This window comes from Lissotriton vulgaris, chromosome 3_1 (genome assembly GCF_964263255.1).
Source record: "Lissotriton vulgaris chromosome 3_1, aLisVul1.2, whole genome shotgun sequence".
NCBI classification, from domain to species: Eukaryota; Metazoa; Chordata; class Amphibia; order Caudata; family Salamandridae; genus Lissotriton; species Lissotriton vulgaris.
The window spans coordinates 347,767,943-347,786,349 of NC_141689.1; the positions used below are offsets into that span (position 1 = coordinate 347,767,943).

The 18,407-nt window shown below is 43.8% G+C and overlaps 1 protein-coding gene across 2 annotated transcripts in view; it reads right to left on the reverse strand.

Annotated features, from left to right (window-relative positions):
- Positions 1-18,407, reverse strand: part of LIFR (LIF receptor subunit alpha) — a 611,573-nt gene that overhangs the window by 191,785 nt on the left and 401,381 nt on the right. For both annotated transcript variants that reach the window (XM_086960553.1, XM_086960554.1), the window contains exons 8-10: positions 16,951-17,196; positions 7,141-7,273; positions 4,256-4,422 (exon numbers count right to left, since the gene is read on the reverse strand). In XM_086960553.1, coding sequence (XP_086816679.1) covers positions 4,256-4,422; positions 7,141-7,273; positions 16,951-17,196 — 546 coding nt within the window. The remainder of the gene's footprint in view (positions 1-4,255; positions 4,423-7,140; positions 7,274-16,950; positions 17,197-18,407) is intronic.

Below are 18,407 nucleotides of genomic sequence, written 5' to 3' on the forward strand. Positions count from 1 at the left end.
AGAGTGTATTTTCCAATCCTACATTCATTTAAAAAGTGGACAAAACCTTAATTAAGAACTCTTTCATGGCAAGCAGGTGCTCCCTGAGAGGTGCAGTTGAACTTACTAAACCATTGATAATAAAGAATGTCATCAGTCAAACAACGTGAGGTTTGTAACCATATCTTTATGTTGGTACACAACTATGGGAGATGCCTCTTCCTACAAGATTTAGATTAGGCTCAATTTGAGGTTCTTTGTCTGTTCTCTTGAGCCAGTATAGCAATGATTAAATATGTATCTGCTCATGTGATGAGTTTTCCTCCCAGACATTATTGCACTTTCTTTTCTTTAGTAAGTTTTATTGATTGTTTACATTTGGATATTTACTACCCTGGTGCAAAAATCTTATTTAAACTGCAATGTGTTTTGTATACATGTTCCCAGGAATTGATGTTTTTTGTCCGTGTGTTTAAAAAAAAAATCAGCTGCAAGATATCGTAAATCTCTGTTTTTTTAATTAACTGCTCTGATTCTCTAACTATAATTCTACTCTATGTGTTAGAGTTATGTGTATTCATACTTTTAGGATTATAACTTTATAATGCAAGTGTTTTGATTGAATACTATTCTGGAAATCTGACTTTTTAAAATACAATTTGAGGATTAAAAAACACTCTCAGTCCAGGTTTGTGCAGGGGTACGGGGTGGCGATTTAAATTCACCACTGAGTCCTCTACACACATATTAAGACGTGGGTAGATACCCAGGGGCGTTACTTTATTTCTGCAGGGCACGGTCAGGGAGGAACTTGTGGTGTTGGGCTGTGCCTATGCCCCTCCTCCTAGTAGAGTGGCTTATATCCCTATGGTGAACATTCCGGATGGCCTGTGTGATAGGGGGAGACTAGAACGGTGTGCTGGATGTGGCCTGGCATCGTTGGAGGCCTGGGGAGGGTGCGTTGCTTGCCCAGTTACGAAACTTTCCTCGTTAGTGTCTGGGCTTGATTGGGTGGACCACTGGCGCCGGATGCACGGAATGGTCCTTGGCTACACATATCCCTCTGCGGTTCACAATTCCTATTCTCGTCTCGACTATCTGTTTGTAGCCCGGGCGGTTGCTGCTAGGGTGGTGGAGACGGATATTCTTCCGAGGGGTCTTTCCGACCACTCGACGATTACTCTTACTCTACAGATGGGCTGAAAAAACGGCCCTTCGCTGGTGCCTCTTGACGTGGAACCTCCAGAAGGCAGACTACAGGGAGTGCCTGGAGAGCGCACTTGATCAATACCTGACACTTAATGTGGGGTTGGTTTCAGAGGCCTAACCTCTGTGGGAGGCAATGAAGCCCACCCTGCGGGGTATATACGTTTCTTTTTGCGCTGCAGCCCGTAGGACTCGGAGGGAGGCTTTGCTCCAAGCAGAGGCGAATATTATAGATCTCGATCATCGTAGTTGAGGCGTACAGGTAATCAAATACGGCAACAGCTGCTACTGGCGCAGCAGAACTATGCAGCCCTTCTCATGGACGAGGCCCGCCTTACCTGGCTGGCAACGCGCAGCAGGGTCTACCAATGGGGGATAAATCTAGCAAGATGCTTCACAAGCTCTGTCACGGGATGTTCATTCGCAGTCCCTCCCTGGGATAGCGGGCCCAAATGAACGGCCTCTCACAGACTCCTCGGATATAGCCGAAAGCTTTTCTACATATTTTGTGGAGCTATATGCCCCCAGAGAAAGTCTCCACGAAGACCCGATTGGCCGGTTCCTGGATGACCTCCCGCCTCGGGCTCTGTCCGATGAGGCGAGTGCGGAGCTTGATCTCCCACTCACGGAGGAAGAATTGGGTGCAGCCCTGGATGACCTCACTCAGGTAAGGCTTCCGGGCCAAATAGGTTTCCCTGTGAGTTCTTTAGGAAATTTTTCCTGCAACTAGTACCCCATGACCTTAAAGTGGTAGAGGAGTCCCGTGAGCAGGTTTGTCTTCTTCAGGATTGGAGATATGCGAAGTGGTGGTGTTCCATAAACCTGGCAGACCCCCAGACCAGCATGCTTCGTATCGTCCCATCTCGCTCCTGAACGTAGGAGCTAAAATATATTCTTTCTCACAGACGTTGATCGGACAGGCCTGCGGCTCCTTCATATTATGCAGATTTTTGGGGACTCCTCAGGTCACCTCAGGTCCTCAGGTCACTATTTGAATCCCAGAAAATCTACCTTGTGGCTTCTTGGGGACACATTGGGTTTGGGCGCCTGGGCCTTGTTGGTTCCGGTTGTTACTGGCAGGATGAAGTATCTCAGGGTATTCTTATCGGTGGCGTGGGAGAAGAACTTAGCTCCGGTCTGGGAACGTGTCCGAGAGGATCTTAAGACATGGTCTCATATGCCGTTGTCTATCTTTGGTCGATCGGCCATCTTTAAGATGGTCTTGCTTCCCTGTCTACTGTACTAGCTGCAGAATCACCCCTACCTGGTTCCCCCTAGATAGTTCAGGCAGGTTAATGCTGCCTTGGGCCAATTTTTATGGGCAGGAGGACATGCTTCCGCTTTACGTATTGTGGAGGCCTGGCGACCTCTGACATACTGTCCTATTACATGGCCTCACATCTACTAGTCTTAAATGAGTGGTGGGTTGGGGGCAGAGATGACCCCGCTTATGCTGTAGAGCGGCGCCTTATGGGGGATTTCTACCTTCACACGATTCTATACTCCGCACCGGTACATAGATCCCTGCCGTCAGTGACACAGGTGGTTTTCCAAATTTGGCGACAGGCCTTGCGGAGGATGGGTGGTGGAACACGCAGACACAGGAGACCCCCTTATGGAATAATGGCCACCTGCCACAACTAGCTACTTTGTCCGGGTTTTGCATCTGGGACCGTATCAATATCTCTACCCTGGGCGATGTTATGCGCGGGCTAATACTGAAGTCCTTTCAAGACCCCAAAAGATTTCCAAATGCCTAAAACCCAATTTTACAAATACCTCCAGTTTCGACACGCCCTCTCCCCTAATCTAGAGGGCCTGGAGTCACTGGCGGAGTTCATCCTGATAGAAGCCAAAGTATTTATGGGGGGCCTTCAGGACCACAAAATATCTAAGATCTATCAGTCCCTGGTAACTCACTGCTCCCCCACACTTCAGAAGCTTAGCGGGGCCTGGGAGGGGGATGTTGGCCCGATTGTTGAGGAAGACTGGACGGAGGCCCTAGCCTCCCTGCGGGGGGCAGCCATAGCGGTACGCCTACCCCTTATTTAGTATAAATATCTTCATCAAGTTTACTTTACGCGGGTCTGGTTGTGGAGGGGGGTCTGGTGGCTTCCCCGGTATGCCTTAGATGTGAGCGAGAGGAGGGGACCCTGATACATACGATCTGGCACTGTCTCTCCTTGGCACGGTTCTGGACCTGACCTGACCTGACCTGCCTCTTTGAGGTGCTGTGCTGGGATTTGCCCCAGTGGCCAAAGCTAATGCTTTTACATCTCATGGATGGGATTGGGGCAATATTTATAAACACCATCTTATGTTGCTGGGGTTCACTTTGGCGAAGAGAGACATTGCTCGAGCATGGAAGGCTCTGACTCCACCTTCGGTGTCAGTATGGAAGAAGGGCCTGGACTTCTGTATGGGCCTGAAGCTTGCTATTTTCAAGGCAAGAGGGTGCCCGCAGAAGTATTTTAACATTTGGAAGTGGTGGGCAGATTATTGGGACTTGCTGCAGAGCCGGTAGATGCAGCGGGCCCCTCCATCCAGTTTAAAGTCATCCTGTTGGTGCAAGATGTAACTTATTGCACTTATGTGTACTGTTGCGAGTGGTTGCGGGGCAAGGCCACGGCTAGGTTGTGTCTGAGAGGCTGTTAGTGCTACGGGGGGTGGTTGTTGGGTGGGGGTTTACATATGGTTTCTTTCATCTGTATCGCTCTTTCTGTATTCTTGCTCTTATTATTGAAAAGTCAAAGTCATGATGCTTTGTACTTATTGTTCAGATGTCTTTGGGTTACAGAGCCATGCTCTCTATGGGTCATTTGATAAATAAAATTTGTTTAAAAAAAAAAACACTCAGAGTATTAGGCACAAGAGAATTGGTAGAGTTTTAACCACTTCAAAGTTTCTAATATTAGATTTCTCCATCCGTATTAAAAGCCACAAGATGGCAAACAAGCTTTCTTACAATGAAAGGACAAAAACACAATCATACATGTGGTAGGTCCATATATAAAATTAATATCAATCACATCGCTGTTTTTCATACAAACATAAAACCGAAGATTCTCACCTCTTTGTCTAACATCGATTGACAGAGCAGACTGAGATTCGCCTAATGGGTTGACAGCACTTAATGTAAAATTATATCGATTTTCATTTTCTCTTATTTTAAATTCACAGTTAAACCTCTTGCTGTTTACAGGAGGCGCGCCACATTCAATGACAGTTCTGGATACCCTAAGACATAAAAAAAGAGTTGCAATTTGGCTTCTTTTTTACTTAATTAATGCATTTATAATAAAGAGCGTACTGAAGTTCTACTCAGCATAGATGTTATATGTATCACATATTGCTACACATTATTTATTTATTTGAAGTGATTGATATAGCTACACACATTTTGCCTTTTGGCCACCTCACAGCATTGTTGCAGTCACAAATGTGGACAGTGATGTTAAGAACACGTTGGTAATGTAAAGTTTGTATCATGCATGGTCAGGTGAGGAACAGGGATATACAGCTGTTGCAGAGAAATACCCTTTTTAGAAAGAGACAGAGGATATACATTTGATTGCGGAGAGGTTATTGGAAGAGGGAAAGAAGTTAGGAGCAATAGTTGATACATCTGGTAAAAAAGATAGTGTTTAATTTGTTAAAATAAATACATAAATAAAGTAATAAGACTAGGGCCCAAAGATTTTGATATGAGCCCATCGCTGCCGAAGGCCAAGATTACAAAATGCCATGGTTGGCTAGTAATGATTGGGCCTCATGCCCCTTTCTTCCCCTACCCTACACTTCATGTTACTTTAGCTCACTTGGGGTTCTTCTATCCTCCCTGCTTTCTCCCTTGACACTCTTATCAGGTATTCCTCTTCCTCCTCCTTTTTACCTTGTCTGCCCTTGTCTCTTGCTTTCGATCAAGGTGGTACTCAAAAAAGTCCTGGTCCTTAACTAATAATGTTGTTGACTACCACCTGCACAAATTAAGCTTGTTTACCTTGTTTATTTATTGTTTGATTAATTGAAATTAATAAAACATACCATTCAGGTCAGAAAAGCATTCAGATAAACGTATGATGCTAGGTCGAACAATTTGAAGGCAGACTTTTTATACAAAATCTATCAACTCTACTACGGCTCCATAAAAATATTTAACTTAAGATATACCTCTTCAAATGATGAAAAAAATATTAAGTATAATCCATAATTATGACAAACTACGCAACTTCAAAACAATTCGAGATTTTTAAACAAAATGTAATTGCTACTCTGTCTGTTCTAATCTTTGCAATCATAACTTCATGTCACAGATATTTTCTCTATAAAGACTCAAAGTGGGTCAAAGGCACAATATATCTCATGAAATGTCTTCCTGGAACCTGCACATTTAGAATTTGTCAACGTGCTTATCAAAAGATTACTTATGCCGTCTAAACCGAGATTTGTTAGAAAGAGAAAGTAACCCTAAACATTTAGAGCTTGCCAAATCAGCCTTCCTCGTTGTCCGTTTGAGTCTTACACATTTTTTTAAAGTGCCGCAAATGTTGTGGTCTAGGCCAATCTTAATTTGAGCCTCATCCACTCATCTGTGTACCCTCACTGGGAATGCTTCAGCTCCATGTGCAAGTGCAGCTATATATCACAGTTCGGATAGGGCGTTTCATCTCGAATGCAGAATGTGTAATCTACCACTCCCACTCTTACAAGCTTCAGAATAGTAGTTTGAATGAACCCTTTCAATTTCCACCCCCTTCAGCCACTATTTCCAGCATCGGTAATGCTCTTTCTAAAGCTGCTGTAGTTTTGGTGATGTTTACTGTCCTCTTATTCCTGTTATTACAAATGTTGAATTCATTCAAATCGCTTAGCAGCCCCATCGAGACAATCTGAGACCGCAGCGTCCTCAGCATGTCACAATGCTGGCAGAAAGCAGGACCGCCACAAAAGGGGGGGACTTGGGTGTAATTTACCCAGGCCCCTACACTTTGCCAGGCGACGCTCTAATCAGCTTCGGTGAACAGAAAACTAACAATTATTGGGAAAAAGATAACATGGCCGGGTTGCGAGCTTGTTATTTCAGCTTGGACTGGGATAGGCGGAGAAGAGGTATTTTAAAGTGAGCCACATTAGTGTGGCGATCGGAGAGCTTTGATTATATTTTGACTGTTCCTCCTGTCACCTTCTCTGCTTGTTTGACATCTTGAATGGCGCGCCTTACTGCACACACTAGTGAAGTAGCAGCATGAAAAACAGCATGTTGCATCTTTTTTCTAATCTACCCCGGAACAAGTGAAGTACAAAGCGGGAGGATAGAAGAATAATAACATAGCAACAGAGGTGAGCAAAGGGAAAGTGGATCTTAGTATCTAGGGTCTATCAAGGGATAGGTAAATGGGAGAAAACGTGGCTGATGTGTACATGCAGAGAAGAATCACAAAGAGCTGCACAGCAGAGATACTGTGCAGGATGAAATGAAAAGGAACATAAGAGAGTGCCCAATAAAATAAAATCACAAAAGCAATTATCGTCTCCTGCACAGGATGCAATTAAAAATGGATCGTGAGGTCCCACAAAAGGTTCACCCCTGAATATTGACATGCTTTCAGGAATAGAGAAGGGACCTGCTATCCATCGCTTTGATAAATGGTGCTCATCAGCAATAAAAACAGGCAAAGCAAGAAAATGGCACCTGCTCCCATCAGTGATAAGTATTATCAAGAGAAGCTTTGCCGCCCCATGGTGCGGATGTATAACCATTCTTTAGTAATATAGGAGTTTAAGTTTTTAAAGACACTAAATTTTAAATGTATTTATTTAGACTAGAAAAAACTAACAAACTGACAACATTAATGTTTTGTATTAGTTTTGCAAACTAACCATAAAATGTAAAGAAAACGAAGATCAGAACGCTTTATATCAATTGTAAAACCCCTCCATCAGTCGGTTTCATACCTTTCATACAAGGAATACTTTGTTTCACGGCGGTCTGAATACAGCCCTGTGGGTCTGCCGACATTCCAGCTGCATATGATCACATCATACAAACGAGTTTCACAGCTTAAGTTGCGCGGTACATCAGGAGGGTCTGCAATGAAACACAATAAACATCATCATGGAGATGTAACTATGCAGCACAATCTTCACAAATGCCATTTGTTGTACATAAGCCCCCTCAAAGTTGCAGGTTGAGTTGGAGAACCTTGGGACAGGATGTCCTGCTGTATCCCTGTTCGAATGTTAATAGTTTTCGGACAAGCGGTCACATAATCGTACCCTACTGCTTCCAAAAGGGTCTTTGCTTTGTGGGCTGTGGTGGACATCTCATGGGAGGTCCGAGGTGTCTGCCTTCTCTTTGTGGGCTGTGGGGGACATCTCATGGGAGGTCCGAGGTGTCTGCCTTCTCTTTGTGGGCTGTGGGGGACATCTCATGGGAGGTCCGAGGTGTCTGCCTTTGCTTTGTGGGCTGTGGTGGACATCTCATGGGAGGTCCGAGGTGTCTGCCTTCGCTTTGTGGGCTGTGGTGGACATCTCATGGGAGGTCCGAGGTGTCTGCCTTTGCTTTGTGGGCTGTGGTGGACATCTCATGGGAGGTCTGAGGTGTCTGCCTTCTCTTTGTGGGCTGTGGGGGACATCTCATGGGAGGTGAGCTGTGGTGGACATCTCATGGGAGGTCCGAGGTGTCTGCCTTCGCTTTGTGGGCTGTGGTGGACATCTCATGGGAGGTCCGAGGTGTCTGCCTTCGCTTTGTGGGCTGTGGTGGACATCTCATGGGAGGTCCGAGGTGTCTGCCTTCGCTTTGTGGGCTGTGGTGGACATCTCATGGGAGGTCCGAGGTGTCTGCCTTTGCTTTGTGGGCTGTGGTGGACATCTCATGGTAGGTCCGAGGTGTCTGCCTTCTCTTTGTGGGCTGTGGAGGACATCTCATGGGAGGTGAGCTGTGGTGGACATCTCATGGGAGGTCCGAGGTGTCTGCCTTCGCTTTGTGGGCTGTGGTGGACATCTCATGGGAGGTCCGAGGTGTCTGCCTTCGCTTTGTGGGCTGTGGTGGACATCTCATGGGAGGTCCGAGGTGTCTGCCTTTGCTTTGTGGGATGTGGTGGACATCTCATGGGAGGTCCGAGGTGTCTGCCTTCTCTTTGTGGGCTGTGGGGGACATCTCATGGGAGGTGAGCTGTGGTGGACATCTCATAGGAAGTCCGAGGTGTCTGCCTTCGCTTTGTGGGCTGTGGTGGACATCTCATGGGAGGTCCAAGGTGTCTGCCTTTGCTTTGTGGGCTGTGGTGGACATCTCATGGGAGGTCCAAGGTGTCTGCCAGATGATCTTCACTGGAAGCGAAAGACAGAGCCTGGAAAAAATAAAGCTCCTGTCCACTGTTCAGAAGAGGGTTTAATCCGTAGCAGAGCCCAGGACTCCACGGCTCAGAAGCTGTTTCATACATGTACATATCTTTCTACAGCATGCGATCCGCTAACAGTATAACACTTAAAGCTTTGCCTCTGTGACACAAAACACTCAGGTGCTGAGGGGACAAAGTAAGTGCATATTTGATGCGTTAATGGGAGGATGTCATGCTTTGTAGCAGTCCGGGACCCTCTAGTAGTCAGGCTATCAGGCCCTCAGAAGCATGCTTGGTTAGCAGAAGCAACAGAATACACTTTCACAGAGCACTGCTTTGTTAGACGTTCCTTCTCCAAACAAACAGAAGGGAAACCGGTAAATTGGGTCCAGATTACTGAGTAAATGTGTGTTCACCATTTCAGAGATCAAATTGTGCAACTGGATGTCCGGTCTTGAATAAACTGAAGAGTGATGGCGATGCAGGAGCATTAACATCTGGTTTCTCTGATGTCATGTATGATGGAATGCCTGGAGGAACCAACAGATAACTTCCCCATGCCATTTACTCTGTATGGTGAATAGTGAAGTGTAGCGGATGTGAATGGTAATGGATTGCAAGGACCATAGCTCAGAAGATGCCAAGTGGTCTACTGTGAATCTATATTGCTAGGCTGGTGTAAGGAAAAGGGTATCAGGGATTTCAGAATCTATAATCACTTCATACATCTAATCCCCAAGACACACTATAACGGATTCAAGGCACATTTAGTGACAGGATAAAAATGTTGACAGTAAGGAACCAGCACATACTTATGGTAGTCGCCAAAAGTATGCAGTTATTATTAAAGCTATTGGGAGAAATATTTTAAGTTCTAAGATCACTACGTTATGCCTGCTATTGCACCGTCTCAATACAAACAACACTAGTTTCTGTGTTGTGCAGTAACTGCTGTAAATTTATGCTTGGAAGATTTGGTGGTTTAGGATTCCGTTTCTGCTACATTATGTAAGCAAGCTCATATGGCTGGCAGCAGCAGATAGGACAAAGCCTTTCTTGCACATCTGCTGCTTCTCTTTTGCAATATATGCTTTGTTCGCAGTAGGCAGAAGAAGTAGGGCGGAGAAGCTCTTTGTTCAGTGCTATTCTGGAGTCAAAGCAGCACAAAGGATGAGATAGGCCAGAGAGTTTCCTATTGTGTCCCGAGCAGAGGTAGAGGGGGCATGCAACACTGGGTGTAAGCAAATTTGGTATTTGGGGAAAAAGATGACCACCATGATGGTAAATGATGCCTGCACCCCAGAGTAATTACAAGTGACTAAGATTATGTCAGCCATTTGACATCACTTTTTTGTTTTACTCAACTTCTCTTGAACACCTGGTAATTCAATTCCAAGCCCAATGCTTAGAAGGAACCAGACTTACTAAGCTTTGTGCTTAGAAGAATGCAGTTAGCTATCCCCTATTGATTATTCAACAGAAAGAAGTTTAGCAAATGGCAAGAAATAACTGAAGCTGTGCCTTAAGAGAACTGGTTGTGAAGAACAATCTGTGAATGAGATAATGCCACATGCCAAGCGTCTGCAAAATACTCCTGTGGTTACAAACGTGCATATGGACAATCTTTATATTATTCCATGGACTAAGTACGCCCTCCCAGCTGTTTAGCATGAATGCAAGTTACAGTTTCAGTGAACATTAAAGCGCTAAATCCTAAGTTACAAACACAACTAAGTTGCTTGTCCAAAACAGATGAGTGAACGAGGAGGCTGGCATGGAGGAATAGTGCTAAATTACTTCTACATACTTCCAGGCTGAACTTTTTAGTGTACTGAACAGAATGTTTGGTGACATACTATTTAGTTTGGAAAATGAGGCAATTGAGGCACAGGAAGCTGAACTAATTTACTGAATATTACATTGCTTATTTCAGTGAATAATCTGTGAGTAGACAGAGGACCCTCGGATGCGAATCCAGTACTTTAGACACTAGCCCACACTGCTCAGAGCAGGGGAATTCACTGGTTTGTTTCAAGGAAGGTGAATTAAGACATCTATGTGTAAACTCTGGCATTCTAGTTGCTGTGTATGCCATTGCCAGCTGATAGGATTCTAAAGTCAAATGTTTGACTCCTTTCATGAACTGGATTGTCACCACCTATTTCTGAAGAAGAATTTCATGTTCTACCCTCCTATAACAGAAGTACGGTCTCTATTAAGGCGCTGTTTCTATCTTGCCTTGTTTCAGATTTTCACCGCTTTCACGAGGGTCCTTTCACAAGGTAATTGCAGTATCACAGGTTCTAATGGCAAATGAGATGTAAACATTATAGTCACAAATACCTAGGTTCTATGCTTATGCTACACAGAAGCTGGAAGCTAAACTTTCATTTTTTAAAGCTATCAAAACCTAGACATTAAATGTCTGGAGTTTTCTGCTCTTGTAAAAAAACATGTTTCACCCTTTTGTTTGACCACTGTTATGGTTTTGGTCTGCTAAACAGTCTGCCAGAACCTGCAAAGGCATGTTTTGCTTACATAATGACACATGCTTGACTTTGAAATCAACCCATGCTATGGCAGACTTGTGCAAACAATAGGTTTGACAACTATTCCGATACTAAGAAAAGTATCAACATAACTAAAAGACAAACTGTAATTTAACTGGCAAAGGTGCTTTTAACAATAACATAACAATATGTACATTTATGGTTCCTGATTAAGGTCAGAGAAGTGCTAGAACGTGTAGTACATTACTCCTTTACCAGATCTCTCCTATCCAATAAAGCAGTTCTAAAGCATTAAACTCAATGCAATGTGTTTCACATCTCAAGGATTTTTTTAAAACCCTAAAGTTCAAACTCCTAATGGCGATATGTAATGAATTTATATGTGTAAGAAACTGGGGCATAAGTCCCCACTTACCCCTCTGGTAGCTTGGTGCAAAGCGGTCGAGCTGAACTTCGAGGTAGTTTGGAAAGTATTTAGGCAGTACTTAAAGAGTAATAAAGCGAGATCAGAAGACACACAAAAATCCCTAACCAAATAAGCAATACTGAGTTCCTTTTTAATAAATAAAATGACACCACAATCCATTAAGCAGACATGGAGATATACATTTTGAAAGTTTGAGTTAAAAATAGTGCTGGACAGGTCATTGAGGAAGGTGGGAAAGTTCTCAACAGGCGAATTCTGAAGTCAGTGCCAAGAAAGCCCTCAATGTCAATTGGCTTGGCATAAGTCTTGGTGAAGTTCCCTACATTCAGACATAAAACATTTCTGGTAGTGAAGATCTTCAGCGGAGCAAACTAGCAAGCTGAGGCCGACCAGCATATTGACGGCTGCAGGTTCAACTGCGATCCTGGTCTCTGCTGGTTCTCCAAGAAGAGAGTTTGCAAAAAGTTATCATGTCTTTGTAGTGTGGAGAAGAGGAGTACAGTCTAACAGACGTCAAGAGTCCATTACCTGGGGGTACCACTTGGAGGTTAGCACATACTCCAAGAGAGGCCAGCAGCAGGGTCCAGGGCAGGTCCAACTGGGACTGGTCAGCTGTTGTGTTGAGAGAAGCCTTTGTAAGCTTGCTGCGCTATTGTAGCTTAAAAAGGAGGTCAGCCAACTAACCCTTGGAGTCTCTTCTTGAGCCCTGGGTTCAAGGCAAGAATATTCAATCTTCCTTTAGGTTCTTCTGACAGCAGGACAGTCCTTCTGATTTTCCACATGTCCAGTGGTGTTCTTAGGGGAAGATTGTGGGCTTCACCTCTGTGCCCAATACCATGACGTGGGGAAAGGTGAAGTCTTTGTCCATCCACTAAACCAGTTCTGGTTATTCAGCTACCCCCCCCCCCGGGTTTTGTGGCAACGAGACCAGCAAGACAAAGGGGAGTCAGGCCCAGGTGGAAGCTTCATCTGCCGGGACCAAGGTGGGCTTCCTTTGTAGCTCAAGAAGGGGCTGGGCACAGCCCCCAAGACCATCCTGTCAACTGGGGAGTCCCCCTCCCAATACCCAGAGTCCTTTGTCCACTTACAGGGAGCAATGCACATCTCAAATCAGGAGAGCCAGCAGGAGGCAGGTGACATATGGGCACTGGCAAGAAAGCCTTTAAGTTTTAGGCAGAAAAATTCCAACTTTCTAAAATTATATTTACCAAAATAGTAGGTTAAAATCCTACTTGGCTATTAAGTTGAATTTTTAATTATTATAAAAAAGGGTCTTTAATCATGATTCTAGCTGATCCCAAACCGAATGTTGCACTTATTTAATGTGACAGTGTAAAACCATGTTAGCCTATGGGAGAGACAGTGAAAAAAACATTAGGGGTTTTCATGGTCAGAACATGTAAAACGTTAAATATACATGTTCTACTTTTTAAATACCATACACCCTGCCCTATGGGCCTTTTTTGGCCTACCTTCGGGGTTCCTTAGTATTAAAAAGCAACAGGTTTAGTTTGCCAGGTTGAAATGGTAGTTTAAACTATAGAACTAAGCTGCTGGTGGCAGGCCTGAGACATGCTTCAGTGCAATTTTAGTGGGGAAACAATTGCTGAAGTCCACTAGTAGTATTCAATAAACAGGCCCTGGGTACATACAGTACCATATATTAGGGGCTAACAAGTAAACAAATAATGGGATTAGCACTAGAAGGCAGACATCTGGTCTAACTGCAGAAAGGACACATTTCCAGCAATATCCGATATCTACAGACAGTTTGTCCTGAAATGCACACACATTAAAATGGATTTAACATCATTGTGTTAATGTTTACAGTTTTTTGGCTAATCTGTACTTCAAGAGAACGATTACTTGTCTTGCTGGTATGGATAATGTGCTCATGCTAATATGACCTAAATCTGCTGGCAACTGTGAATCCAAAAAACATTTCTTGACAAAGATGTGGGATGAGACTTTAAAGTATAAAGCTTTGAACGTCCACAAAAATACCAAAACCACAAAGATGGGGTACAGGGATGACACTGGTCAGATGCTGATATCATCATCTCTGCCACTGGCCCACCAAACTCCTGTGATATAAGAATTAGGTGGCAATGTTCACCAACTAAAATTAACAAGACTTGGTGGGTTAGGACAGTGGTGGTGCACTGTGCCAGGCTCAAAACTGATGATAGTCCAAATGTTCCCCCTCCCAGGGCTCATGATGTCTTTTGGGTTTCTATGAACTCTGGGGAGAGGGAGATGGGGTTAAACTGCCATCACCCTTGCAATGCACTCTAAATCACCATGAGTACCTTCTTTGAGTGCACATGCAGCTACTGACAAAAAATAGTGATATTTGGCATGGAACTGATCAAAAAAGGATCTTGGTATGCTGAGGGCTCACTCCTGGTGAGAGTGACATTTTTTACATTCCTGGGTGTGCCCCTGGATGAAAGGGGAAGTAAAGGGGCACAATATAATGATTTAAAGGCATTGGCTATGTACTTACTGTGTGCAAAGTGTACATTTAAAAAATAACTTGGCCAGCTCAAACTTTCAAACCCTTCTAACATTTGTGGGCTGCAAAGTCATGCCTGCTCTCTCTATGACGCCATAATGTTTAAAGATCAATTATTTCAATTCTTGGACAAACAGAAATACACACAATATAGACAATTGTTTCCTCTTCCAGATTGCACAAGCCAAGCACAATTTAGGCTCTAATACAACCTCTCCAAGCAAAACCTGATGTTGCGTGCCAAAAGGATATTGTTTCACTTGAAATTAAATATAGAGAATGCCAGTATATTGAAACAACTGTTATGGAGGAAAATACAGGAGCCAAACTGTGAATTGCTATCTTTCTTAAGGAAGTCCATCCAAATGCTGAATTTGGAAAAACCTTGGCAACTCAAATCTCGAAATAAAAGCTATAGCAATATCATTAATGAAGAAGACAAAAGCCCTACAGGTGGCCCAAGAACCAAGGGACGTAAAGAGTAAGTTGTACAGGAGTTGGGGTTCTGCCTTTATACCTCAGGCTCCCTCCCAGAGTACCTGAGCCTGCTTCTTCCAAACAAGCCAACAAGTAAACTCATGAGGCTTTGATATCGTTTGATACCTCTAAGTTGCTACTGGTATGGACGCCAAAATGGAGCTATGTGTAAGCAATATAGACTATGCAGTTAAAAGGAGAAGTCGTTGCTGCATGTGATTTGTATCCGCAAGTGCCTATAGCTCTTGAGGCAGTTTTCGCTATGACCAATAGTTCACGCCCTGAACATTCGATCTTTTAGAGACGTAATCCTTTGCTGCATTTGTGAATCGTGGCAGCTGTCAGGGCGCTTCGTACAACAGATGACATCAATGGCAAACATACAGCAACAGGCAGTTATCAGCGACAGACAATCACAAGGAAGAAAACAAGCTGCCCGAAATCCTGATGTGGTCTATAACTTCTGGTGTATAAGGTTTTTGCTGGTGGATTATGTAGAAATGTCATTCTTTTATCGGATATATACTTTAGCAGTTTGGGTTGGGTGTAGGAATGGTAAATGTGCAATTTTATCAAAATGAATTCTGGGATTTTGGAAGCAATTTTAGCAGAATCTCTTACTAGGTTTGGCTGTCTGCAATAAGGGGAATTTTGCAACTTTTTCATTGGAGGAGAATTTTGTCATATATGGGCTGTGTGCAATATTCAGAATTTTGCAATTTATACTAGGATAACTAGGGCAAGTATCTCATTTGGTGGGCTTGTGTGCAATAATGGGAAGATGCAATCTCTATTATACATTTTTTTCTGCTAATTTAGATTCACGTTGACATTCTATTGAAGTTTTTTTAGAGGACTCTTATGTTGGGGGCTGCGCAATTAGGGGCATTGTGCAATGTCTACTGAAGAATAATTAGTGCAAGGGGAATGCTTTGATGAGATCTAAATTAGTTGAATTTGTGTCATAAAGGAAATGTGTAAATAATTATTTTAAGATTGTGTAAAGAGGTTTTTTAGGGTTATTGGGTGGGGGGCATTTGTGATGCATATTGTTGCTGTAATTATTTTACTTAATCAAACAGTTTAATATAGTTCATATTTACAATATAGTTCATATTTACACTTACATTTCCCAGATGGTGAGACAAAGAAGCAGAGGCGTTGGCAGGATGGTCGTTCTCTGACTTGATGAGGCAGAGAAGATGTCACCTATAACACACACTTTCACATCACAAAGGCTCTGCCTGAGCACACTTACATAGGATGTGAAACTAGTCTATTGTGACCCCAGATAAGCTGGGGCCAGGTCAGGGAGGCAGGACATTCCAAACATTTTTGGGGTTGGAAACCTCCAGAACCTTTTGCTTCTTCAAAGTGGGCATCAGGTATAATGGAACCTCATACATAACTCTTCAGTACACCGCTGGACATCTGGAAGACTCAGAAGGATCTGTGTTGCTCTGCAAGAAGGGCTGCTACTCTGCTGCCCAAGTGAAAGGACTGGACTTGCATCTTAAACCTAGGACCACCAGAGTGACTCAAAGGGCTAGTGGGCTGGCCTCCTGACCAGAGCCTCAGGGAAAGAAAAGGATCCAACCACCTTAAACCCAGCCCCTGCTGTGATACCTGCCCCACCAAGTGGTGCCAACACCGTTTTCGAGCCTTAGAAGTGGCCCTAAAGGTGCTCTCCCATCCTAGTTGTGGTCCTGTGGGTAGAACCAACACAGCGCGACATCTCCTTGCAGCTCAGCCTCAGAATCACCACTACAGGTCTCATCCCCAACACAGACCCTTGCATCGTAGACAAAAATCTCCTTGGATACACCAATGTGCAACGAATCTTCGATGCAGGACTTCGCATCGCAAGCCCCTTGTTGATGGCATACTCGACGATGATGCAGGACCGCGCTTCGTCGTCTCACAGCGGGATATCACAATGTTCCGCAACAAGGATTTAGGTAATATTGTTTAGCTGGCTTAACTAGACCTCTGTATAAGGCCCATGCTCCATCATGGTCATCATGAACTTGTGACTTTGTCCCAGTCTGGCGTGACCAGATAACGACAGTTGGCGCTTGGTGCTTCTAAGCACTATTCTTACCTAAAACTGAAAAATGCAGTTCTACTGACTGAATTGTTGTCTTTATGGTCTCAAATAATTTATTACATTTTAATCTATTTTCTAAAATGGTGTAAATTATGCCTTGTGTTGTGTTTTCACTTTATTACTCTATACTTTACACATTGCATTTAAGTTAAGCCTGGCTGCTTTGTGACAAGCTACCAGAGGGTTAAGCACAGGTTAGTTTAGGGTCCAATTGTGTTTCACCATGAAATATTGTGGTTCCTGCTTGAGTTGGGTTTCACTCCGTCAACCATAAATCCAATTTCTAACACCAGCTGTACTTGATATCGCTTTAGAAAGGGTGGGAAAAGAGAAAGTGTTTTTATGATTAACAGTACAAACAATGGTTTAGGAGATTTGATGATACTCACATCCAACAAAAACAACAGCTCCATGTTCCATATTACAGACAATATTTGTCCCACTAGAATCTGAAACATTCATGTCGGAGACTTTAATTGCACTGCTGTGACCGCTGAGGGGAATAATTGGATATTTTTTAATTCCATATACCAGGGATGTCACTTTCTCTCCTTCACCAAGTATGCAACAAAATGTTATGTTGGAGCCAACAGGAACAACCTTTTCGTCAGGAAAGACAGATGGTCCAGGCTTCCCTGTAGACAAGAAAAAAGGAAATTACTCTATCTATTCTTTCATTTATAAGCATACTCATGTACTTACCACAGCATTTTCTAACAACACCCAAATGCATTCCAAATGCATTGTAGAGAGGTGTGGCTCACTGGTTAGAGGCGGCAGACCCGGAGGCTGAGAACGGCCCGGGACCAGGGTTCGATTCCCGACGCGGCAGGGTCAGCGGACTGATAATTCTCGCCTCGGTGCCCACTTTGGGCAGTGATCACACTCGGTAACTCTGGGCATTAAGCTTGCCTCATCTCTACAACGGCCCCCCACAGACGCCGGGGATGCCTGGCTTCACCTTGGAGATACCCAGCATGGGACCATCTCACAGGGAAAGCCAGGACGGGTTCCCCAGCGGTCATTCGCGCCAGGATACTCCGGTAGTAATTGAGCGCGCTACAAAACACCTTATATTTACATTCCTAATGATTCAAGCATTCATCTAAATGTCAAGGAAAAGCTCAAGTCCCACCAAAAATGAGATACACCTGAAATACTCAAAGTCAGAGATACTACTTCTTGATCCAGGCAGTGCAAATTAATTCCTGTTTGACGAGGATTCTACTGTTCACCATCTCTCGCTCAGTTCATGATCTGGGTGTTGTTCTGAACAAAAATCCCGGCAGTGAAAAATTATGTTCATAACAATTGTTTCACCGTTTGTGTCTTACAACCTGCCTCTAACTCAAAGGATTGTCCTTGCTCTTGCAGTTGTGCTCAGCCACAGAATTTATGCTGGCCTCCCTACTAAAACCATAGGTAAAACCATAGGTAAATGGCAGGATCCAGAGCTAAGCCGCTCATCACTTCTGGTGGACAGGCTTGCTTTAAGGTAAATATTATAAATATATTTTGCAGCAGGAATGCAGTCTCTGAATACAAAGGAGTCTGGGGAATAATACCCCTCTAACTCCCTCCCGTCCCCTCCCTGTGACTGCTCTGATCTTACCTTTCACACAACACAATCAGACAATTGCTTCCTTTTTCCCAAGTTCAAGTTCAAAAATTTGTATAGCGCACTACTCACCCAGTGGGTCTCAAGGCGCTTGTGGGAGGGAGGTGAATTTACTTATCGAATATCCAGGTTTTTAGTTGCTTTCTGAAAGAGAGGTGGTTCTGAGTGAGGCGGAGGTGGGAGGGGAGAGAATTCCAGGTTTTAGCCGCTAAGTAGGAGAAGGATCTT